The 27256-nt window shown below is 35.8% G+C and overlaps 1 protein-coding gene across 1 annotated transcript; it reads right to left on the reverse strand.

The window, feature by feature from the left end:
- Positions 1-5432: 5432 nt before the first annotated feature.
- Positions 5433-13019, reverse strand: LOC128198408 (uncharacterized). The gene is made up of 2 exons (XM_052883828.1): positions 12867-13019; positions 5433-10942 (listed from the first exon to the last, which is right to left on the reverse strand). Exon 2 carries the CDS (start codon positions 10562-10564, stop codon positions 5501-5503), a length of 5064 nt encoding a protein of 1687 aa, XP_052739788.1. The 5' UTR covers positions 10565-10942; positions 12867-13019; the 3' UTR covers positions 5433-5500.
- Between the last annotated feature and the right edge of the window lie 14237 nt (positions 13020-27256).

Genomic DNA, 27256 nt, shown 5'->3' on the forward strand with positions numbered 1-27256 from the left:
GTTTCATTTTGAGAGGAAACTCGTGCTGAACAGTGAGCTGAATAGGAGTTGTTAATGATGAAACGCCTGTAATTTTACACAGACGTTTTATCAGCAAAGTCCCGCGGTTAAAACCTGAAATAAATTGATAGCGCCTAACACAAATTACAATAAGACCGCCATTAACATTTGGTAATGGCAGTCTTATTGTCATATGACATATGACAATGAGCGCCGAGACATTAGAGCCGCGTCTACGGACTTGTTTCTTGGCGCGGCGTATAGTCGAACATTTTTAAAATGGCTATATCTATCTATTTAGTTGCGGTACCAGTGGGCACAAGATGCATATAAGATTAAATCCCTATAACCAACTTAAAGATCTTGGTCTCACTAAAGACCTGCAGCCTGTATGTTAGATATCCTGCTCTAAAGGATGCCATAAATTTTTATCTATAGGATACCAAATTTGTCAGGGTAGGAAGAACAACACGAGCGAGCTGCTTAGATTAAATTGCTTGTAGATATGCGTCGACAAAGAACAACCCTGGGCTTATAATTATATGGCACATTGATTCTCTTTCTACAAGCGCAAACGCTACGAAAATTAAAAAAATATATCGGAATGAGATACGATCGATAACTTGACCAGATGACCTGTCGATAACCAACGCAAATGCCCAGTGTACTCTCGGATGATGTTATTCTGTTATCTATATTATAAAGAGGTAAAGTATGCGGTGTTGTACGGGGTAATATCTGGATCTACTTTACCGATTTTAAAAATTCATCTGCTACTAGCACCGAACTGCAATTACGCGGATGAAATCGCGGGGGGTCAGCAATAGTACGATTATTAATTCCAGTCAGTAAAATAACAAGTGCAACTGTCACTGAAATGTCATTTTACTGACGTATTAAACGTCAGTTTGGCCTTTGACGCCATGTTTCATCAAACATTCTCTGAACCGTTAAAGTGAAGTTAGAATTTAACAGCAGCTTACCAAGACATTGTTGATTAAGAGTTATGACTGTATTACAGGGAATATTACCAACATTTACCCAATTTTAGTTAGCTTTAAAAACAGTTAAAATATAAGCCATCAATTTATATGCTAATGCAGGGTCACTGCTAAAGACAAGTGAGTGACAAAGTCGAAACTTCACAGCCTTTCATAGCCCCTAAGCGATCCCTTAGGCATTAGGACATTATTCTTCCTTACTTTCTCAACCAATTATATTTATGGCCCATTAAAAAAATGTCTGCCGTAGCAAAAGACTTAAACGATCTAATTTATATCTCATTTGGGTGGAGTTTTTATTACTTTGTCCATTGTTTTAATGTTTTCGTTTTTTTTTTGTACGAATGTAAATCTATAAATGGAGTGGAAACGATAATTTTCGAAAGCGATTATGTGACTGCTTGATTAGTTTCATTAATATCTGATACTAGCAGACGCCTGTGACTTCGTCCGTCGTTAGTCCGCCGTTAGACCTCCCTAATCCGGCCATCTTGCAAAATCTGATCTTAGCGGACGTCTACTAACTGTACTACTTGTTCTGCTTACTTTTTTGACGGCGACTTACATGACGCGTGGGGTGAAAGAAGAAAGAAAGAAAGAAAAGAAAGAAAGAAAAGAAAGAAAGAAAAGAAAGAAATAAAAGAAAGAAAAGAAAGAAAGAAAAGAAAGAAAGAAAAGAAAGAAAGAAAAGAAAGAAAGAAAAGAAAGAAAGAAAAGAAAGAAAAGAAAGAAAGAAAGAAAAGAAAAAAAGAAAAGAAAGAAAGAAAAGAAAGAAAGAAAAGAAAGAAAGAAAAGAAAGAAAGAAAAGAAAGAAAGAAAAATATTTTTATTTGGTTAGTAAACTTAAAACTAAGATTTTATATTTTACAACGAAGAAGAAAATTGAAAGTAAAAGCGCACTGACCAAATAAAGGTCTCCCACTCAGCTTAAAGCTGCAGCTAGCTGCAGCGCTGGTTTTCAGTGGAAGCCTTTAAAAGGGTGACATCACGGGCGCAAACAACAGTAATCAAAAGTAATAAAATAAGTAAAAGCAAAAAAAAAATTACATAAAACAATATAACTACAAAAATATAAAATATAACTAAATAAACAATGCCTAAAAATAATAAAAAAACACTATAAGTGCTACACTACACTAAAAACTAAATAATAAATTGTGGTGGTGTTATGCGCGGTGAACTTAAAAAACGGAGGTCCTGAGTTCGATCCCCGGCTGGGCCGATTGAGATTTTCTTAATTGTTACAGCTCTGGCTGGTGGGGATGCTTCGAGCCGTGGCTAGTTACCACCCTTCCGCAAGCGATTTAGCGTTCCGGTACGATGTCATATAGAAACCAAAAGGTGTGCGGATTTTCATCCTCCTCCTAACAAGTTATTCCCCTTCCACCTTTCACTGTATCATCACTTACCACCAGGTGAGAGTGTAGTCAAGAGCTAACTTGTAAAGAATATAAATAAAAAAAAAACAAACGCCAAATTTCATTTTTGTAAGTCAAGCGATTTTCGATAGTTCGTGATAAGAGGACCTTTAGCTTTTATAAATACAGATAGATTGATCTAAACCGTGTCCACGATCATCATAAGCTTATCTTGGACTCGCGTGGTGGAAATAAAATCTATAAATAAGAGATTTACAGAATTGGATCTCAGCAAGTGAAAGCCTGTCCTGCAGTTGGCTATTACCTACTATAAGCTATATATAAGCTGTTAAGAATCTAAAGCTATGGTTGGGGTTTCTCTGCGTGATCAAATCAGAAATTAAGAGATCCGCAGACGAACTAAAGTCACTGAAGCTCAGCGAGTCGCGAAGCTGAAGTGCCAATGGGCAGGCCACATAGTTCGAAGAGCCGTTGGGGTCCCAAAGGTGCTGGAATGGCGACCCCGTACCGGAAAGCGCAGTGTTGGTCGACCTACTAGGTGGACCGAAGACATCAAGCGGGTTGCAGGGAGCCGCTGGATGCTGGCGGCTCGAGACCTTTTTGTTAGGCCCATGCAAGAGGCCTATGTCCAGCTGTGGGCGTCCATGGGCTGATAATGATGAAAATGATGATGAAGAATCTGAATACGTGATTTTTTTTTTAATTTAACCCGTATTGTAGAATTACTTTATGTGGCAAAAAACTAGTACGCCTTGGTTTATGAACAGGCTAACAGAGCTTTGGGTCGCAAATCCTGGATTTTTGTGTGTGCGGTTCTCCCCTTTGTAGTCAATAACTTTTTGGATTTTTAGGCAAAAGCCGACGCGTTGCATTGTTTACACACCCTAACGAAGCAAAGGCTACATGCGGAGTTTTCAATAAATTGCGCTGACTTAAAAAATGGTTGCACCTACTGCTTCGTGATATTCGTTAATTGGATTTGAGTGTGCATTTTCGTATCTTTTTTATGCAATATAGGCTAGCGCTTGACTACAATTCGACGTGCCACATGGTTACAGGCCCAGATAATCAGCCTTGCTTGTTCAGTGGTCAGCTTATGTGGGTTTTATTTTTTATATTCGGTTTGAGGTCCTGAGTTCGAGTCCTGGATCGGGCTATGAAATATTACACCTTCTTTCTTTAAAACTAATATCCGCAGTGCAGTATCTCTGAGTTTCTGGTGTTACACCCCCGTCCCATGGAAGCACGTTTCATTGCTAAAGCAATTAGCTTCAGTGTTTTCTATGTTCAGTGTTTAAATAATTAAGTACGATCACTATCATTGACATCTGATAGTGATCATTAGAGAGATTTAAAAGTTACACTGATAAGCTATAAAAACATAAATACAGAATACATCGATAAACGTGCTGGTCAATAAATAAAAAGAAATATACCTGAATAAGGCTTGATGTTCTTTGTAACATAAAATACTGGCGTGATCAGAGATTCATCTGAGGAGTATCAAGGGACAATCTCAGACCCTTTTTATATTTATTATGGGCATTTACACCTCTAACGGCCCATTGCGGGAGACATAGAACCGGCTGGATAAGCTTGCCTCATTAGATGCCCATTACTGAGTATAACTTAATATTAAGTGCTACTTGATATTCAACATTATGTTTTTACGGCTATCTCAAAGCCAACAATGATTTAGTAATTATGTGTTTGTATTTAAGTATGTTCCACCGTAGCGTACTAAGTTAATAATGTTTTGATTTTAATAATGCTACATCAACTTTAATGGCATAGTGATGGTGATGAGGCTAGTTAATCTTGTGGACTTTTAATAATTGGTTCTCTGAAAATACATTTTTATTAGAACCATTGACAGAATTAAGACCGCGAGCCCCAGCGGAAAAAGCTGAAACCGGTGTCGCCAAGTACATCTAACCAGAGGTACTGGACGATTATTCTAAGTTAATTCATACTGCATAACAATTATAAGTATTCTCTAAATAAGTCATTGCAACTAAGTAAAGATGTAACTCTGTAAATACTACAATATCATTGTCTAAATTGCTGGGCCAATGATCATAGTGTGTCCAAAACATTACTATTGTTTACTATACTATACACACCTACCTTCTATATTTTAGTTACTAACTATCCACCATTCACACTGATAGCGGATCTAATTCACTGATTGACCAGTGTACTGTAACACCAAACATGATGCCTACTAATAGTACTGGCCCCCACTACTCTAGCCTGTTAGTGGGTCTAAGTAACTGATCATTTGTTCTCCACTACTCTCGCCTGTTAGTGGATCTCTAATTTACTGATTGACTAGTGTTCGCTGTAGCACCAAACATGATGCCTACTAATAGTACTGGCTCCCACTACTCTAGCCTGTTAGTGGGTATCTAATTTACTGATTGACCAGTGTTCGCTGTAGCATTAACCATGCTACCTTTCTAATATTACTGCTTCCCCACTACTCTAGCCTGTTAGTGGGTCTAATTACATGAACACTGGTCCTCCACTACTCTTGCCTGTTAGTGGGTCTAATTAGCTACCTAATCTCTGAGCCATCACTCCCAGTACAATAGAGTTGGCTATCTAATAACTGATTTTGGGGTTTCACCCCAAGTGGCCTCCAACCGCCCCTATAGCCACCCCAAGCCTCGCAACTTCTCTTACTAATTCTTTTGTTGAGTACTAATACACTGTCCGCAAACAGTCATTGTGCTATTAACTCATTTGCACCAACATTTGTTTGGTTATATCTAGACAACATGATAACAATTTCACTTACCAAACTACTGGCCTATTTCAAACTAAACTTACTAAGATCTTCTAACACTTCTAACCACTGTAATCTTTGCTGCTAACTTTTTTCACACTTTTTTCTCTCTGCCGAGCCCGCCAAAAACCATAGACGTCAAACGTCCCGCGTCGGTAGTGATGTGACAATTCTTTAGAGATGTACTCTATAATCGATACTTACGATTATCTGTCTAATCGCTTTCGCGACACTGCCACCAGCAGAAGGAAATAAAACTTTGACTTTACTAATTGACTATTTATTACAATCACTAAATTACTTTCTGTCACTATCTAAGATCTAGAATTCCTTCACTGCTCAAACAAGTTAATCATTAGCTGTGCAGTCCACTCCATGACTTTCTCTCTGGCTTTTACTGCTGATGCACGCGAAGGTCGCTTATTTGCGTCTGTTGCTATTTCTTCTTGCTCCGAAGTTTGGTTGTTTTCCGTAGTTTGATCTTCTGTTAGTGTTGGATCCTTCAGGGTTACTGTATTATCGTGATCATCCAACTCCAATGGAAAAAGATGGCCTATGGAACGTGTCAAAGTATCTCCATTGGGTAGTTTTACTTTAGCTACCCTAATCTCTCCATCTGAACCTTTAATTAACTCTACAATCCTGCCGACTTTCCAGTGTGCTCTACTACTGTCTGATTTTATTTGTACTATTTCTGATAATCTAGGTGCTCTAGCGACTACAGTCCTTGGCTGCCGATGTCTGTCATGTCGCTCTCGCAGACTGGTTAAATATTGGTTATTGAACATCTTTGTGAATTCTAAAAGAATAGTCTGACCGCGTTTCCAACCTTCAATCAAATTCAACTTAGTCGCTGTAGCTGATTCTAAAAAATCTCGATCCGAGATCTGAGCTACAACTGGCCCGCCTATGCGTAAAAAATCTGTTGGTGTTAATACATGTTCTAGCTCAGTCCCTACTGTCGTTAATGGTCTGGTATTAATAACTGCCTCAAGTTCTTTAATCACAGTGCATAACTGATTGTGGTTTATAGTATGCTTATCTAATGTTCTTTTCATACTGTGTTTCACTAATCCTATAAGTCTTTCGTAGAAGCCGCCGAACCATGGCGCTAATTCTGGGATGAACTTCCAACGCACATTATTTTGTATGCAATAATCAGATGTTAAAACGTCGGCCGTAAGTTTGAATTGTGTAGCATTATCAGATAGAATCAATTGAGGTAAACCTCTGACCGCTACGAATCTCCTGATTGCCAACAAACATTCCTGAGCTGTTAAATCTGTCACAACTTCCATATGAATAGCTCTAATTGTCAAGCATGTAAATAGACATACCCATCTCTTTTCCAGAGTCATTTCACTGACATAAAGAGGGCCAAAGTAATCTAAACCCGTAAAGAGAAAAGGTAAGCCCAGTTTTACTCTTTCAGCTGGTAAGTCAGGCATTGCTGGTAGTTTGAATGGACCTCCTCCGTATTTAACACATTGTTGACATTTTCTAATCACTTTTTGAACTGTTGATCGTCCATGTGGAACCCAGAAGTGTTCCCTTAGTAAGGCCAATGTATGCGAAACACCCACATGGTAATTCTTTTGATGCAACTCAGTAATAATATTATGTGTAAATTCTGCATTCTTAGGAAGCAAGATTGGCTCTTTTTGATCATGCGTTAAATTAGTGTATCTGAATCTACCTTTGCATCTTAGTATTCCATTTTGGTCCTTATATAATTGTAGTACTCTAGATAAGTCTGTTGTAGATCCTCCTACTTCTTTTGGAAAATATTCCGCTTGTAATTTTAATATATCTTCTGTCTGACTATCAGAGTGTTGAATTGTTTCAAGTGTTCGTTCTGTTTCATCGGAGTTATTCGTAGACGTTGGACTCTTACGACCCTCCCCGGCCAAAAAGGTTTGCATCTGAACTATCTCGTGACTGATATGTGTTGGCCACTGTTTTGAGTCTTCCATCAAAAATAAAGGACCTTTAAGCCATTCCTGATAGGACTCTACCCTCTCTACCCTAGTACCTACATCTGCTGGGTTAAGTTTTGTTGGAACATACCGGATTTCTAGGGATCTATTTTGTTTTATCTCAGCAATTCTACGTGAAACAAATGGTGGGAGTAGTTTCTCTGATTTGTACCAGCTCAAAACAATTTGGCTATCAGTCCATAAATATTGTGCTTTAATTTGAAGCCGTAATATTTTTGACACGTAATTAATTAATCTGTGTCCTATAAGTACGCCTAGTAATTCTAATCTAGGAATTTGTAAATTATCTTTGTTCTTTAGAGGTACTAGTCTACACTTGCCAATAACAAAATTAACACTATTATTATTATTTGCGGAGCTACGTAGGTAAATGACTGCCGCATAAGATGTTAAGGATGCATCCGTAAAACAATGTAATTGATATTGAATGTTATTACTCAGCATTTCTATGTCCAAATCTCGCGCGAAATAACGACTCATTTTTATATTGTCTATGTATTTAAACTTTTCTGTTATCTCTCCCCACTCGCCTAATAACTCGTCCGGTAATTTCTCGTCCCATTTACTCTTTAGTTTCCATAACTTTTGAAAAAATAGTTTTGCGGATAGCATCACAGGTACTGCAAAACCGCAAGGATCATAAATCGAACCTATAACCTTTAAAACGTCACGTTTTGTTTTTACATTGTATGTTACACTATTATCTCGTTGAGGTTTAATATGAAGACTATCGTTATCGATGTCCCAAATCAACCCTAATACTTTAACATGTCTGTCTTGATCACTTACTACAAATTCATTAGGTATATGGGACAACAGTTCTTTAGAATTGGAATTCCAATCACGTAAATTCATTGAAAGCTGTTCAAATGATTGTTTGGCTATCGTATATATATCACATGCCTCTTGTACAGTTTGTGCACATGTTACTATATTGTCTACATATATATCTTCTGCTAATTGTTTTGCCACTTCGTTTTTTAATTTAATTAGGTGGAATCGAATCGTAGCATTCAGCAAGAATGGACTAGCTATTACTCCGAATGGTACGCGACAAAACCGTAAATATAAAATATTATCAGGAGATCTATGGTTAATATTTTTCAGCCACAGAAATCTCGTGACGTCTCTATCTGGTTCTTGCAGCCCTAATTGAAGAAAAGCCTTTTCCACATCGGCTACAATTCCTATTCGATGTTGTCTAAACTTAATTAATAACCCTGTAAGATCTTCCAACATTAACGGTCCACGGTATAGACATTCATTGAGACTATGGTTCTCTTTAATTTTGGCTGAGGCATCGTAAACTATTCGTAGCTTACCGGGTTTGTCTCTGTGGGAGACACAATGGTGGGGAAGGTAATGGACTGGGTGGCTTTGTGTAGCTTTTGGGTCTGGTACAATTTCAACAACCCCACTTTGTATTTGTTCATTAATAACCTGATCATATGCTTTGATTGTGGTAGCATCTAAACGTTTTAACAAACTGTTGAGACGGCCAAAAGCTAAACCTAAATTATCATGAAGATTTGGTGGAAACACTGTCCAAGGCCATTGAACATAATATCTACCACCTTTAAACTGAATGGTTTCATTAAATTGATTTATGGCCTCTTCATCACGAGTCGATTTAGGTGAGTCTATTATGCCTATTGATTCAAGATCCCACAGTTTTTTGACATCATCATACTTTAGTGGAAGGTCTGGTACGTTTAACTTGTTATCAAAATTACCATTTGATTGAAAATAAGTAAGTACAGTTAACTGATCTGACTTGTCAGGCATCTTATTGAAACTTCCTGACCATACCCATCCAAAATCTGAATTTACTAAAAATAGGTTTTGAGCAACTGATATTTTATCTTGTAACATTAAAGAGTGATAATAATCGTTACCCAACAAAATATCTATTTCATCACCTCGTGACCCATCATCTGCCAACGTTAGGTTTTTTAATCTAATATCATTCCGTACATCAACTGACTTATCAAATTTTGGCGTTTTTATGTCACGTGTAATGTGGGGTACTACATTCGCATATATTAGTCGTTTAATACCAGTTCGTGTGGTGATATTGAAATTTACTATAGGACTTTCAATATGATGTGGTGATTTCGCGCCAAAAGTAAATATTGATAAATTTGTAGTTTCAATTATAGGTAACTTTAAAGAATTTACAAAAGATTCAATTATATAAGAGCGTTGGCTACCGCAGTCAAGTAGTATTCTACCTGGTAACTGTGTTGAATCAGTATTTGAGCTTACTTTTACTAAACAAGTCTGTAACACCGTAGTAGTATTAACACTGAGATCAGCTATCTCAGTGTTAATATGTAAATTATCTGTATGATGCGTTTTACTTTGTCCTTTAAATTTCGTGGGGCACAGTGCACGGTTGTGGGCGCCGAATCTACCGCAATGTCTACATTTTTGTTTAAAACGGCAACTATCAGCTTTATGTTTGTCCCCAAAACAAATAAAACAGCGTGTACCTAACTGAGACTTTCTATCTTGTATTAATATATATGTTGTGCATTCATCATTAAAATGCCCCTGTCCACAAAATATACATTTGATAGTTTTCTTTTTATGTGGTTCGTTAGTCCTGTCAGAGTTTTCATATGGCCTTTTTCGAGAGGGTCGTTTAAATTTGTTTAACTGACGATTATCAAATTTTGATCTGTCTTTTCTCCAAGTAGTAAATTTGTTTTGTCTATTACCACTATTGCCACTAACTACTTCAGATCTAGCATGTAGAGAACGTAATGTAAAATTTTCCTGGTCCGATTTATCTTCAATAACAGACCGTTCCATGTTCTTTATATCAGTCCCTTCTCTCTTGAATCTGCTTGATGTTTCCCGGGCTGATATAATATATTCTAAATTTTTTCTTATACTATCAATAGAGTCATCTTCTCCGCACATTTTCATCCGTACTTCATAAATAAGGTCTTCAGGAAATTTTTCCATTATCATGACTCTTAGATGATTATGATTCACGTCTTCACCCAAGGAACTCAATACTCGAAGGTGTCTCTCAATTTCGTTTAAAACACATCTACTATCTTTTATGTTATTCGTAGGAGCTGATTTAATTCTATAGAGTGCAACATAATGGGCATCAATTATTGCACTTGCTTTGCCATACCTCTCTTTTAATGTGGTTACAGCAACGCTGTAATTTTTGCTCGTGGTGTCTAATCCAATAATGGCCTGTTTGGCTTCTCCTTCAAGGACTGAATGCAGGTAGAGTAATTTGTCAACGTCAGAAATATTTCTGCTATCCACATTTGAAGCAAACTGGTCCCAAAATTCATACCATTTTAAGATATTGCCAATAAACTTGGCTAATTCCATCCATAACTTTGTCGCTTGTGGTGGAACTTGGTTTTCTTTCATTTTGTTTAAGAGTTACACATATTTCTGTTATCAGCTCCTCCGCTTGAATCTGCACTACAGAAAACTGGTTGATTTCATCTATGTCGGGTGCAGCGGTCAGTACCTTATAATAATTCTGCATTTCCGCAACAAAATTATCATTGCTACTTTTTAATTTAGCACTAATAACTTCCAACTTTCTTACATTCTCTTCACTTTTAACAAAATCTAAAAGCATATCTCGAGCTGTCTTTATATGGGTTTGAACGGCCTCGTAAAGCAGTTTTACCCGAGTTTGGATGACCACTTCCATTTTTTTTTTTTTTTTTTTTAATACAGTATAACCCAAGAACAGACACTCAATCCATCCTGTTTCTTATGAACAACCAAAATTCTGATCTAAAACAAAATTCAGTAGGTCAGAGTTGCATAATAATATGACCATAAACTAAAACGGCTGTACTAAGACTTGGTATTCTTAAACTCTATTTACTCTGTACCTATTTGTATCAAAAAAGGTAAATATTTTGTTATTTCTTATGGTTCACTTCATTATGACTCATATTAAATTAAACTGCATTATTTTATAGGATTGTTTTCATTCTAAGGAAATTCAGAGAGTACCTGATTAACATACTTTTTTGTAAGTATATTATACTTAAATATTTAAACACCATCATATACAGTTAGGTTAAAAATTTACTATTCACTATTAAACTTTTGTAAAAAATAACCCCTTTTTTTTTCATACATTCAATATTAAGGCATAAGTCAAGTACTAATAAGTCGGCATATTGCTGTACTTTGATGTTTGATCTAAATCCCAAAGTACCAACATTACTATTTTTGCTTCTTTATTAGCCTCATGGTATCTTAACTGTCTTTATGTAAATAATTATGCTCATAGTATGACTAATAGTATGCTCCAATAAATAATAATACTACCTTATTAAAATATTTGCCCTTAATTACATACTAATTTAAAAAACTCTTTGTTTATTTTAATAAATGTTCATTCCGGCTAGTTTTAAGAATATTTTAATTATAACTCTCAATATTACATTACAAAAGAATGTTACACTCTGTTTTGTATGCTTACAAAGTGATGAATGTAAATTAAATTAACAAAAAATTGTAATTGAATTATAATTGATACCATATTATAAGTGTTAACTAAGAATTACCAATATGATCCTAATATGTGTTATTAGGTTAAATATAAATAATCAATACCAACAGATGTAAACATCATGTACATGTTTACATTCATAATTATTACACTAAATATCAAGGTATAGAGACATATTCTGACTTATAATAACTATGGCATATTACTTTTGCCACATTGCTAGTGTTTAAACATTTAGACTTCACTATGTACTATGAAAATACAGACAATAATGTTGAGGTTTTATAAAAAGATCCCAGCATCTCCACCATGTCGCCAAGTACATCTAACCAGAGGTACTGGACGATTATTCTAAGTTAATTCATACTGCATAACAATTATAAGTATTCTCTAAATAAGTCATTGCAACTAAGTAAAGATGTAACTCTGTAAATACTACAATATCATTGTCTAAATTGCTGGGCCAATGATCATAGTGTGTCCAAAACATTACTATTGTTTACTATACTATACACACCTACCTTCTATATTTTAGTTACTAACTATCCACCATTCACACTGATAGCGGATCTAATTCACTGATTGACCAGTGTACTGTAACACCAAACATGATGCCTACTAATAGTACTGGCCCCCACTACTCTAGCCTGTTAGTGGGTCTAAGTAACTGATCATTTGTTCTCCACTACTCTCGCCTGTTAGTGGATCTCTAATTTACTGATTGACTAGTGTTCGCTGTAGCACCAAACATGATGCCTACTAATAGTACTGGCTCCCACTACTCTAGCCTGTTAGTGGGTATCTAATTTACTGATTGACCAGTGTTCGCTGTAGCATTAACCATGCTACCTTTCTAATATTACTGCTTCCCCACTACTCTAGCCTGTTAGTGGGTCTAATTACATGAACACTGGTCCTCCACTACTCTTGCCTGTTAGTGGGTCTAATTAGCTACCTAATCTCTGAGCCATCACTCCCAGTACAATAGAGTTGGCTATCTAATAACTGATTTTGGGGTTTCACCCCAAGTGGCCTCCAACCGCCCCTATAGCCACCCCAAGCCTCGCAACTTCTCTTACTAATTCTTTTGTTGAGTACTAATACACTGTCCGCAAACAGTCATTGTGCTATTAACTCATTTGCACCAACATTTGTTTGGTTATATCTAGACAACATGATAACAATTTCACTTACCAAACTACTGGCCTATTTCAAACTAAACTTACTAAGATCTTCTAACACTTCTAACCACTGTAATCTTTGCTGCTAACTTTTTTCACACTTTTTTCTCTCTGCCGAGCCCGCCAAAAACCATAGACGTCAAACGTCCCGCGTCGGTAGTGATGTGACAATTCTTTAGAGATGTACTCTATAATCGATACTTACGATTATCTGTCTAATCGCTTTCGCGACAACCGGTGAGTGGCACAAGTTTTATAATTGTTCCTTTTGCCGTGTAGATCCTTGGCCAATGGAGTCACAGTGCCAAAAAAATTCACCGTGGCCTTGACTAGTGCCACATTTCCAACATTCCACGTGGGCATGATTTGTATAGTTATTAGGATAAGTTAGCTTAAGTTGCTTATTGTATTCTGGTACGTACACTAAACGACAATCCTCTTTTACTATATGATTTACGTCTTTCGATTGAAACTTACTTATTAGTAAGCTCTTATTATTCGTATAAAAGTCTAGATAGTATAACGTATATACCTACAAAACTCACTTTGAATGGATCTTTTGTATACAATGTTTTACTTTGTACAGGATGGTCAAAGCTTTTTATCGAGACCGTTCTTGACCTGGCTATCCCAGGCTCTATAGAATCTCAAGAAGCCCCCATTTAACTTTAGCTTAAGGGTGCATTGTGACCCCGAGGGGTATCGTCAGCTCTCCACTGTTGACGTTTGATCCGACAAATTTACCGGGGTAGCGGTTCTTAAGATTTATGGAGGGTCCCCGATATAGCGGCGAAAGATTTATATCAAGTAAAGCGTAAAATTATTATTTTCTTGTGCCTAAATTTACTGGCTTTGTGTGGAAGTCTCATCGTAAAACTTATTTAGATGGGTAAAGTAATTTAAAAAATAAAATGTAAATTGTTTTTAGATTTGATGGAGGTAGGTACGTATCTGATTATTATCTTTATCTATACTAATATTCGGTCCGGGGCATGCAAATCCAACTTTTCAGTTGTGTGCATTTTAAGAAATTAAATATCACGTGTCTCAAACGGTGAAGGAAAACACCGTGAGGAAACCTGCATACCAGAGAAGTTTCTTAATTCTCTGCATGTGTGAAGTCTGAATTATCCATGCTGGCCCAATCCGCATTGGGCCAGCATGGATAATTCTGAGAGGAGACTCGAGCTCAGCAGTGGGCCGAATTTGGGTTGATACTGACATACTAATATTGTAAAGAGGTTTGTGGTGTTGTAGGAAGTAATCTCAGGATCTACCGAACTGATTTAGAAAATTCTTTAACATTAGAAAGCTACGTTATTTATAAGTAATAGGCTATTTTTTATCCCCGTACTCAAATTTGAACGGGAACTACGCAGGTGAAACCGCGGAACGTCGTCTAGTCAATTATGTTATTAATAATACTCACATTTATTCGATTAGAAAATTGATGAAAATTACTTAAAACTATCCTAATAAAGAAGTTATTCTAAGAGTTAGTTTTATATTGTTTTAGTAACGTTGTGAAATAAAAGGTGAGATGAATATCTCACAATTCATTTCAAAACTACTGTAAAGATCTTTCAGTTTAGTCGAGTTGTCTTGATTGTTGTTAGTTGTTCGTGAAGTGCACGTAAAAGCTAGTATAGTGATTAAATGTTAAGTATTTTGTTTTATGTTAAAGTTTAGTTTTCATTATACGGCTTATAGTGTTCTTGTTTGTGTGTGTTGTTTTAGCAAAAAGTTTGAGAAGTTGTATAACTTATTTAACACTGTTATGTGAGCGTTATTTAGGTAGGTATATATTATTAAATTATTTTTAGTATAGTATAATGTAATTCAATCCTATTTATTGAGTCTATACTAATATTATAAAGCTGAAAAGATTGTCTGTTTGATTGAACGCGCTAATCTCAGGAACAAGTGGTCCGATTGGAAAAATTCTTTCGTTGTCAGATAGCCTATTTATCGAGGAAAGCTATATATTATTTCCGTGTTCTTACGGGAACGGAAACCACGCGGGTGAAACTGCGCGGCGTCAGCTAGTTTACAGATATAAAGAATCGTTTCCAGAAAATGCTAGATGCAAAAGTAAGGATTTTCATCTACCTTCATCAAACGGTACCGCCGTCTGTGTAAATCTTGGATCGATTATCCTCTTCAAAAACATCATCACCATCCTCAGCCTATATCATCATCCTTGGTATCAAATAGTAAATTGTACTACGCGCACTTAAAGACAAATACACCGCGGGAATTGTTCTTTCAAATATTAGATCAAAAAACCTCAAAGATGGTACAATTTATTTAGAAAACCACGAATAGCGGAAACATAGTAAAACAAATAGTGTTTTGTAACTAAAAATAAACGCGGTAAGCTCCAGTATAAAAGATTTTAAATCGAATTCCGTAGAAGACAAGAATATTCAGTAAGCGCATCCAGGAGCAGTGCATTGCTACGACGATGTATGAATTTCAATGAACTGAAGTCACCTACCAGGAATTGATTTGAAGTTACATCTCTTGAGTCGTGGCAAGAAAGTTACATCAAGCTTAGTATTTACTAACTTTCATCATTATCAACTCATATTCGGCTCACTGCTGAGTACGAGTCTCCTCTTAGAATGAGACAGGTTAGGGCTGTCCACGATGCTGGCCCAATGCGGATTGGCAGATTTCCCATACGTAGAGAATTAAGAAAACTCTTAGGTATGCAAATTTCCTCCTTATTCTCAAGGGAACGGGAACTATGCGGTTGAAACCGCGCAAGCATTTTATAAAAATACAAAAATTAAAGCTCTTATAATTAAAAAGGTAATACCTAAATAAATTATTACCCTACATAAATTATTACCCATGTTTTAGGTGACATAGGACAGAAGAAAATTCCGACAAGAAATGCTTATAATATAATACCTAAATAAATTATTCTCCATGTTTTAGGTGACATAGGGCTGCTTTGATTTTTGGAAAATACACAGAAGAAAATTCCGACAAAAAATGCCTATAAGATATACAAAGTGTGGAAAAAGAAATCACCAAATGAATTTGTATGGAAAATTATGGAGTCTGCTCAGCGTGATGGAAAATGAAATATATGACAAGGAAAAATTGATGACTTTTCAATACTTATTATGAATGGAGGTTGACGCCGCTTTGATTACAGACGACTGCTTCCAATAATTTAGAACTTTTTATATAAAAGCTGGAACCGTTGATATTGAGTTATTTTTTCTTGATTATAAAAATGTGGCAACACGGAAACAAATGTAACAAATTAAAATAGGTTACAATGCTAATGTTTAAATTTTAATTCTCGTAGGTATATGTAACCTATATTGTAACTATTATTCCATTCAATTTAATATTTTTTTTTCAGTAGTTAAAATTAGGTACCTACTCGTATGTGTATTGGTGCAATACTTGCATATATACTTTTGAGTACAGTAATAGCCCAGTGGATATGACCTCTGCCTCCGATTCCGGAGGGTGTGGGTTCGAATCCAATCTAGGGCATACACCTCCAACTTTTCAGGTGTATTTTAAGTAGTAAATCTCTTCTCATTCTGAGAGGAGACTGGTACTCAACAGTGAGCCAAATATGGGTTATTCATGATGATGATGGTGTTGCTGCTACATTGAAGATTTGAAAATAAATTGATAAAAAGTAATATAACCTCTATTTTATTGCTTATTGCGACCCCGTACGTTAGGTTTGTTTCCACGCAAAAAGAAAAAAAATACATCATTTTAATATAAACGTTGGTATGAACTATGAAGCAATATGGATCGCAAAAAATTTAAAATGAAAATTTTTGTTGCACGTTTTACAATCCAGATCAAAGCTAACGTTTTTTTTAATATTTTTTTGTGGACTACTTTTTTAAAGTATTGACTAGAATAACTATATATTTTAGACTAGCGGATGCCCCCGTGAAAATCAGGGAACCATAGGATTTTCCGCTATAAATAGTAGCCTATTTATTGAACGAAATTAAGAAAGGAAGAAAAGACGTTTATTTTAAAGTTGTGGACATACCATTCCCTAAATGTTTTGCTCAATAACCCCCTTTACCTACCGGTGCAAGTTAATTTAAATTCATTTCAGAGATTAGTCCAGTCATACAGACAGAAAGACAAACAAAATTATAAAAAAGAACTTGATTGTGATAACTGAAGCACTAGTAATTTTGCAATTACAGACAGACACTTTAATTTTATTTATACTATGTATGACATTCTGATATACGTTACGAACTTTCCAAACGACCCTAGGATGTGTGTTTGGATTGATCAAATTTAAATTTGGAACGGTTGACCTCATTTTATTGTGACATTCACTGGATCACAGAGGTGGTTATTGAGCAACATACTTTTTATCCAGTGTTATTGACTATAATTGTAGGATAATGGCCAGGTCATATTTTCTCGATCACAGGTGGTATTAACATTCATTATTTATGGTATTGTAGAGGGGGGGTATCAGTGTTGGAATAAATAAGAGGGTAATGACTTGAGCTCAGTTGTTTGTTAGGCAGCGTAAACACCGTCACGCTGCCAGTCACTTTAGTGATTTTGTGCAATAATGTTTTGTGTTGTAGGCATTGATAATGTTTTGTGTGGTAATTATTGTTTATCATAATTAGTGCATGCATAAAGACCATGTCGGGCAGGGAAGGTGAGTGATGATGCATTTTTAAGGGATCCCTTAAACCTAATCCCAAGGTTACAAGTCCTGGGGCCTGCTCGAGGTGTTTCCGATGCCACATAATAATTGTACAATCACTGTCGCTGCTACCCGTCACGTTACAATATTCCTGACAAAGGTGGATATTAGTATTATAAAAAAAATACATTAATACTTATAAGTATTGAGTCTTTTTCATTGATAGCAAATCAGTTTTCGAAATAAAAAGGAATGATTGAATATAAAAAAATGAATATACCAAATAAGTGAACGAATGAAGAGGCGAGAGAAAAATTGTGTCGTAAAAAGGCAATCTCCGTGCGATACGCGAGATACCTGCTTTCAATTACAGCATCGGTTGCGTGTGCTTCGAGCTCAGACCAATTATAGAAGGACCTGTATCGCACTCATAGTCACAAACAAAACTGTCTGTAATTTTCTGAGGAAAACGAGCTTAGATTTGGTATATATCTTATACTAAACTAGAAGTTTTTGTCCGTTTTTTACACCATTCAACTACACAAAAAGGTATTTTATGCTCTTTAACCGACGAACACGATTATAACTATTTAACATCGATTCTATAGAGACAGCTTTTATAATCGCATTAGATCGTTGATCATATACTATGACAGAAAAGTAATACCTAGCGAGGCAGGTCCTATACAATAGTTGGTCTGAGGCTTCGAGTAACTAAAGTAAGTCTTTATATATAGGATATAAATATGTAATGACTCCTTCACATCCGCTTGTTAATATTATAGAGCAATAGTTGTCACCAAACAACCGCAATGTTGTGGTCATTACCCACAAGCTACTTAAGATATCGAGGTCCCATTGAAGAGCTGTACATAACAGATATCAGGGCGGTCTATTAACATATCTTGATTACTCTATGCTGTAGTGTTGTGAGTAATTATTGTATTGTATATATATAGAGCAGATAACACCATCTTTGAAGTTTAGTTTGTAATATCTGCTAAGTTTGTTGTGGGCTCTTCTCGGACCTAGGCGCATTTGGTACCCTCATTCCCTTTTAATTTTAAGTTTTTGAATAATTATTATCACCATTATCTTAAGTTTAATATAATAACCTGACGTTTCGAAAGAGCTTGTAAACTAAGCCTATTTGAAATAAATGAATTTTGATTTGATTTGATAACTTGGTACGAGTACATCTTAACTTATTTTACATTTTTTTCCATTTATTGCGATTATATTAAATGCGAATGTTTTTTTGTTAATTTTTTACTTTCACACTTAAACACTAAAGGGATTTTTATTATTAATTGCAACAGGAAAACTACATTACTAGTGAGTAGCATAGGCTATATGTTTTATCTTCGTATTCACACGGGACCGGGAACTACGAAGACGTGAAACCACTTGTAAAATATATAAAATTATTATATAACTATTATTCATACACTTTATTTAATGGCGTACTTAGGGCCAGAACCTGTAGCCATGTAGCTAGTCGATTCTCTTTGTACAAACGCTAACGCTTCGAAAACTAAAAAATGTATAGAAATGACTTCCTTAGAATCATTTGATCACATGAAAGTCATTCCCATAGTTTTTTTAATTTTCGAAGCGTTTGCGATTGTAGAGAGTGAATCGACATGTCACATGGCTACAGATCCAGGCGTCTTTCCTTATAGGGCAGGGCATTTGGATCTTAGACCCACCACACTCCAATGCGAGCTTATGATTATAATATATTGCTCCTTAAATATCAAAGTCAGATGTTGTTGATAATAATTGGTCGACTCCCGTTCTCTGAGGCTACGGGGTTTTGCTGTAGTCTTAGATTAGTTTCTTTTTTTTTATTATTTAAAAGTTAGCCCTTGACTACAATCTCACCTGATGGTAAGTGATAATGTGTGTAAAGCCCATGTGTTTAGCCAGAGTACATTTTATCTCTACTCCAAATTTCACCCAAAATGATTCTGTATTTAATGTAATATTTATTAGTGTAATATTTTATGATGGCTTTATGCAATATATATAAACATTCTGTGAATAGACCTATACTTAACAGTGAGCCGAATAATTGCTAGTGATGATAAAGCCATACTATAAATCCACAATGTAATGGTTGCAACAGCTACATACATATAAGTTAAATGCAACAGAACGTTAGTAGGTGGTTAGCAAACAAGAGATAAGATTTCAATCTCTTGATTGCCTCCCCTCCATTAGCGTTATTGTTACAGGATTGTATGAGCTGTAGTGCTATAACCGAGTTTGCGACCACAAATAGGTCCCACGTTGTATGGAACTAATGAATATGGTATGTTAAGCTTGTGGTCAATAATTATAGGCTTACTCTTTGTATGGACAGTATAATGCAATGGTTAACCAAGCAAATAAATGTTAAAAGGCTATTGGATGAGTACACACTACTCCGTTGAGGTTGCATCAGAAATTGATGAAATAATTGACAATACATAATGATGGTTTTGAATAATTACCCTATAACTTTATGACTGGTAGTGGTAGAGTTTAATTTATAAGTTAAAATTTATTTCATCCGCCATTATTACCCATATTAGTGTTGCATTTCTTGTGAGAGAATGAATATTATTTCGAAAGAATTAAAGTAAATTCGTAGATTTTAGAAAATTTTATATTCGAAAATAGTTGAAAACTGCATTTTCTTTTATTTCCACCAGGGAACATTGACTGATCCTGGGCTCCATACAATCTAGGACCATCTCACTTCTAATGCACTTCTAAAGTAAAATATTGCCTAGAATTCATTCGCAGATCTGTCTCACAAAAAAGTGTATTCCACGCGAACCATGAAGTGTCCGCTATTTATAGAATAAAAGGCTATTTATAGAATAATAGTATTCATGGATTCGCTTCATCTAATTTCCTTTGTTAGAACTCTTGCGTGACCCGATGCACTACTTTTTTGTTAAGAAATTGGGTCGTGGAAATCAATTGTCTCTTGAAGGAAATTCACTTTAAAAGGAAATAAATATGAAAGGAATGTAAAAACCTAGCGCCAGATAGCTTTTTTCTGTTCTATGATAAAATTATGCGTAAAATGGTAATAGAGGACACAGTGAGAGTTTATATACTACTATAATAATTGACCAAAAATAAAAATATTTTTTAAATTAATAGTCTTAAATATGGTAAAGAGTAATTTCACTTAGGAAAGACTAGTAGAATTAACGAGGGAGAAATAATATTAAAGGTGATGAAGGTTTTCATAAAGGGACCTTTAGAAATTCACACATATCATTACGGGTAAGCAGAGACCATGTCAGTCACTTGCTAGGATCCTAAAATATCCTTGCTTCTTCTATTCTCATCAATAATTTGCTACAAATTATCAGTTTATGGTACTCTTGACCTGTCCCCCTTGCCAAGTGGCACGTCGATTCTAATTCTACGATCGCTAACGCTTCGAAAACTAGAAAGATGCATGGGAATGACATTTGCTATTGACAGGTCACGTGATCAAGATCTGTCATTCCTATACATTTTACGACGTTTTAGCTCAGTAGATATGACCACTCGGTCCGGGGCATGTACCTCCAACTATTCAATTATGTGGATTTTCGAGAAATTAAATATCATTTGTCTCTAACGATGACAGATAAACATCGTGAGGAAACTTGTATAACTGGGAATTTTCATAATTCTCTACGAGTGTGAAGTCTGCTAATCCGAATTGGGCTAGCGTGGTGGACTAAGGCATAGCCCCTCTTATTCTGAGAGGGGACTCATGCTCATGAGCCGATTACGGATGGTTAATGATGATTATCTGGCCTTCATTGTGCTTGTCCTAGATTTGATCCAGGATCGTGAAATAAACACCGACAAAGTGAGAGAAAAGTTACTAATAATTAAATAATTAAAGCTGTGACATGATACATTATATTATTTTTAAGTATACAAAAGGCTTTATTAAAAATGATTTATTACATTTTTTCCCTTCGAGACATAATCTTAATGAGCTCTCATTAGCGGTGCCGAGAATTGTTTTAAAGCGAAATTTTACCTTTGAGTTTTTCCATTTTCCTTAACTAATTATTTTATGCTAATTACCTTTATGCGGGTAGCAATGATAAGGTTTGGGTGGTGTGTCAAATTGGCGTTATACGTATTATTTTTAACCCCGACGAAAAAAGAGGGGTATTATAAGTTTGATGTGTCTGTCTGTCTGTCAGTCTGTCTGTTGCACCATAGCTCCCAAATGGATAAAGAGATTTCATTTTTTTTTTTGTATTACGGGCGAGTGTCCTTAGACATGTTTGATGAAAATCGGTTGAGCTGTTTAAAAGCTTTTTTGACGGCCTCTGTGGCGCAGTGGTTTGCGCGGTGGATTTACAAGACGGAGGTCCTGGGTTTCGATCCCCGGCTGGGCAGATTGAGATTTTCTTAATTTGTCCAGGTCTGGCTGGTGGAAGGCTTAGGCCGTGGCTAGTTACCACCCTACCGGCAAAGACGTACCGCCAAGCGATTTAGCGTTCCGGTACGATGCCGTGGTGAAACCGAAAGGGGTGTGGGTTTTCATCCTCCACCTAACAAGTTAGCCCGCTGCCATCTTAGACTGCATCATCACTTACCATCAGGTGAGATTGTAGTCAAGGGCTAAGTTGTAAAAAATAAAAAAAATAAAAAAAAGTAAAAAAAAAATGTAAGGGGTGAAAGTGGTGAAGGACAACCGAATGTCTGCAAATATACTCGAGTGCGGTCTCAAACCAAAGCGCACTGAAAGAGAATATTGATGACTTGAACGAGATTGTAATTAATAATTTCATGATATTCGTAGGTTAGTTAGTAGGTAGGAAAATTTCCAATTTTATTTATTTATAATAACACTTCGAAAACTAGAAAAATGTATGACAGGACACGTGATCAAGATCTGTCATTCCCATACATTTTTCTAGTTTTCGAAGCGTTTGCGATCGTAGAAAGAGAGTCGACGTGCCACTTTGCTACAGGGGCTGAACGCTAATTTGGATGTATCTATTGGTGACATAAGAAGTAGTGGTATCGTGGTAGTCTTCCCTGAAAGAATTCTGTTAAAAGAAAATTGTTACTATTAAAATCAAAGTATATATTTTATTTGCCTCTTCAAAAACACCAAACAACAGAAAGTCCAATTATTATTTTCGTAAAGTTTTCCAGGTATCCGAATGGTATTTTTCCCCGTCTTCCATTGTGCAACTTTAAAAAATATTAATGTCAACTTTTAATTAGTTCCGCAATTACGAAATTGGCGTTCGTTACGGGGAGAACACTGAAATGTTAAAATTTCTTTGTTTTGTTTAACGATGGTAATATTAAAACCGGCATTACTGCAAAATGCAATTAGATTTTTTTGGTGCCTGCGTGATCTGTTTCGTAAAAATATTTTTAAATTATACCTTCTTTTTAATTACTTTACTAAGTTTGACTTTAAAATGAAATATTTATGATAAAATTTAATAAAATTCTCGTGTCTCCTCCTCCTCCTAACAGCTGGACCATTTTTCAGAATCTTAACTAATTGTTTTTATTCTCAATTCTGTAGTCGTTTTCGATAATCTTTTCAATCAATTTATTTATTTATATTTCATGGTATTGCGAATGAGTTTTATTATTATTATTAAAAGCTTTGATCAAAATCTAAAAAAACTTTTGCTTGACTGATCAAGGATCGGAACATACAGATAGGCAACTCCGGTTTCTTAGAGCCTTAAGCCGGAGAAATCTATATTTTCATTATTTTTAAAATTAATAGTGTTTTATATGTTTGACATTGTTTAAACATTACAAATATGTATCAATAAATAAATAGAGCCGTCATAGCCCAGTGGACATGACCTCTGCCTCCGATTCTGGAGGGTGTGAATTCGAATCTGGTCCGGGGCATTCACCTCCAACTTTTTAGAAATTAAATATCACGTGTCTCAAACGGTGATGGAAAAACATTGTGAGGAAACCTGCATACCAGAGAATTTTCTTAATTCTCTACGTGTGTGAAGTCTGCCAATCTGCATTGGGCCAGCGTGGTGGACTATAGTCCTAACCCCTCTCATTTTGAGAGGAGACTCAGGCTCGTGAACCGAATGTGGGTTGATAACGATGAAATAAATTGAGTCTCAATAGCTCAACGGTAACGCAGTCGGACTCATCACCGAGGGTTGGTGGTTCAATCCCCGCCTCGTTGGTCTATTATCGTACCCACTCTTAATACAGTCTTAGTCGACTAGTCAGAGGGGAATAGAAGGGAATATTGACAAAAAATATGGCTAATATTCGTTAAAAAAACATGAGAAGACAGAAGTATTAAAGTATTAGGGCGTTAGAATTCTTGAACTCGAGCAAATTGTTACGCATTACCCGAAATATTTAACCCGAAGCACCATCCAGTTGAACACGTCACGTCTTCCGCGCCAATTTATGAAACGTGAGAGAGGTAACGATCAAGGGAAATTACGTTCTCGGTTTTACGTTACGTGTTGAGATAACGAGTGATATTCAAATTTGAAAGTTCTATCTACTCGAAACGAAAATTCTACCAAATGTGTGTGTAATCGATGATCGAACTTCGGAGCATTATCTTGCAAAATAGCATTTAAATAGCTTCGGGGTGGACTGAAATCGATACTTGTTCCTAGAATAGACATTTCGCTTTGAGTATTAGTGTCGTCAGATGCAGAACATGTCCAAATGAGGCTTAATTTTAAACCAAAATATATTATGGTGTTTACAATCACAGTGTGTACATTAGGTATCCATTGAGTTTTCAAAGGTTTCGTCCAAATATAACACTTAATTTTTAGGGTTCAATAATCCACAAGGAACCCTTATAGTTTCAACGTCTGTCTGTCCGTCCGTCTGTCCGCGGTTTAGCACTATTACTACTAGAAAGCTGTTAATTAGCATGAGTATGAACATTAAAAATGTGAACAAAGTGATAAAATAAAATCTTGAAAAATATTATATTTATTCTTGCGCGTGGCGCAGTTTTTATTAATATTTTCTACGAAATATCATGAGAAATCATGTCTCCTTTACGCGTAACATATACTTCTGTTTCCCATGCTAGACAGTGGCCCAACGAGCTCTTGGCCAGTTTTAATTAATATTTTCTACGAAATATCATGAGAAATCATGTCTCCTTTACGCGTAACATATACTTCTAGTACATGGTAGGCTATAGACATGCAAACTTTTAGCTTTAAAATCATGAAGGTATGGCTAAGCCCCCATTCGCACGAGAGTTTTTTAACGGGGGTTAAAAAAGCTTTCAAGTATAATATGAAGTTAAATGAAGGTCTATTTCCAACGTTCAAAATTTAAAAAGCAACACTATTCAAAAATAGCGTCGTGTTTTAAAAACGCTGTCGTGTAAATGCATTTGTTGTATTTGATCGGTTTTTTAACGTCCGTTAAAAAAACCCTCGTGTGAATCGTGCGAATGGGGGCCAATACTGAGCCTATATTCTAACACAATCTGTTTAATATTTGTTCTTATTTATTTTTAAGTAATAGCCTGAAAGGTTTCGCGAATGATCATTATCAAGGCTCTTATTAGGACTTTCATTAAAATACTCATTAATTTCTAGACTGAAAATACGAAAATGAATAATGAAGTAAGGTATGATGTAATGAAGACTTTTCTTTAAGTAGTTCAAAATTTCTTAAGCAATTCTAAATAAACTTCGTAATCTTTGACAAGGGTCATTATGTTTCATGTTATATACTTTGAAAGTACACTGTCTAAATTCACAAAGCACTTAAACACTGATAGAGTTTCTTAAAAGACTTAATTATACAAAGGCTACTTAGGCTTCTAAAGGCTTACTTTATAAAGATGGAAAACCGCTTTGGGCTAGCCAACTAACGTTTATCTTTTACTAGTTGACGCCGCGCGGTTTCACCCGCGTGGTTCCCGTTCTATGAATCTAAGAATATGGGGACAATTATATCCCCATATTATCTAACACTGAAAGAATTTCTCAAATCGGATTAGAAGTTCCTGAGATTAGCGCGTTGAATCAAACAAACAAACTCTTCAGCTGTATATATTAATATAGATATATTACTAGCGGACTCCCGCAACTTAGTTTGCGTAAAATCTGCTTTTTTTTTAATCCGTAGATTATTCCGGAAAAAAGTATGTTCTGCTCCAAGGTTCACTTTATCTCTATACTAAATTTCATTAAAATATATTCAGTGGTTTAGCCGTGAAAATGTAACAGACAGACAGACTTACTACCGCATTTATAATATAAGTATAAATAATATTCATTAATCTTGTGCAGAAAAATAGATTGCTGGCGAAAAATGGAGAAAAAATGGAAAATTAGAGCAAAATGGATTATTCTAAAATATAAAAACGGCTTGTTTGTTTTTTTTAAGGAAGGCCTTCGTGGCACAGTGGTATGCGCTCGTGGATTTACAAGACGGATTTCCTGAGTTCGATTCCCTGGTGGGCCGATGGAGATTTTTTAAATTATTGGTTCAGGTCTGGCTGGTGGGAGGCTTCAGTCGTAGCTAGTTACGACCCTGCCGGCAAAGACATAATGCCAAGCGATTTAGCGTTCCGGTACGATGTCGTGTAGAAACCGAAAGGGGAGTCGATTTCCATCTATATCACATCTTGCAACATGCTCTCGAAGTCAGTCTCGCGGGAAATTGAAAATGGAAAGAGCTACATTTTATTTTGCTCTCATTTGAAATACGTAATGACACTCAGTGAAATAAATTAATTTAAACCAAAGTTTATATCAAGTAGGCTTAGTTTACAAGCACTTTTAAAACATCAAGTTTGATAACTACTCGAGCGATGCAAAGTCTTAAATAATACGTAAAAACTGTAGACCGACTTCGAAAAAACACTAAAAGGCAAGAAAAAGGTAAATTCGACTCCTCCTATTGTTATAGACGCAAAAGCCTACTCATATTTTACTTGGGCCAAAATAACGAATCGATAAACTATTAAATTATTTTCGTATTGCTAAAAATAAAACGTAACAGAAAAGAATTTAATGGAGTGTCACCCAGCTAGTTACAATCCATCGCCTCCGGGAGAAAAAGGAAAACACAGAAACTTCATAAAGATTATTACTACCATGAAAACATTTCGAAATTTCCAGTGTAAACATTTTCCTAAAGGTCCCGATATGTTTCCGACATCAGTATCGCAAGAGAAAATGTGGAAAATTAAAAGCTGAAATTACACTCCGTGAAGAAAATTGCAGTAAAGCTTATTTCGTACACGAGGGATTATTTGGTAAAATTGTTTGCTTGTAGATTAGCTTGCATATTTCCATCAGATACCTACTCTGTGCGATGCATTCTCTCTGTTCATCTTTATATTACTAATCAGTGGCGTGCCTAAGGTTTTTAACTAGGGTATGCATTATAAGGAAAAGTTGGAAAATCTATTGTTTAATATATATTCTGTGGTTCAACATAAATGTTTGTCTTGAATCCAGACTTGGTCGCTAATTATGGACCTCATAAGAAGGCTCCGAGTCACACAGCGGGTGATGGAACGAGCTACTCGTATGAGTATCTCTGCGTGTTCGTATCAGAAATGAGTCACCGACATAGCTCAACGAGTCTTGAAACTGAAGTGGCAAGTGGGCGAGGCACATACTTTGAAGAGCCGATGGACGTTGGGGTTCCAAGGACCTGAAATTACGACCCCACACTAGAAAACACAGTGTTGATCGGACTGACGACATCAAGCTAGTCGC

Source organism: Bicyclus anynana, chromosome 10 (genome assembly GCF_947172395.1).
Source record: "Bicyclus anynana chromosome 10, ilBicAnyn1.1, whole genome shotgun sequence".
Lineage (NCBI taxonomy): Eukaryota > Metazoa > Arthropoda > Insecta > Lepidoptera > Nymphalidae > Bicyclus > Bicyclus anynana.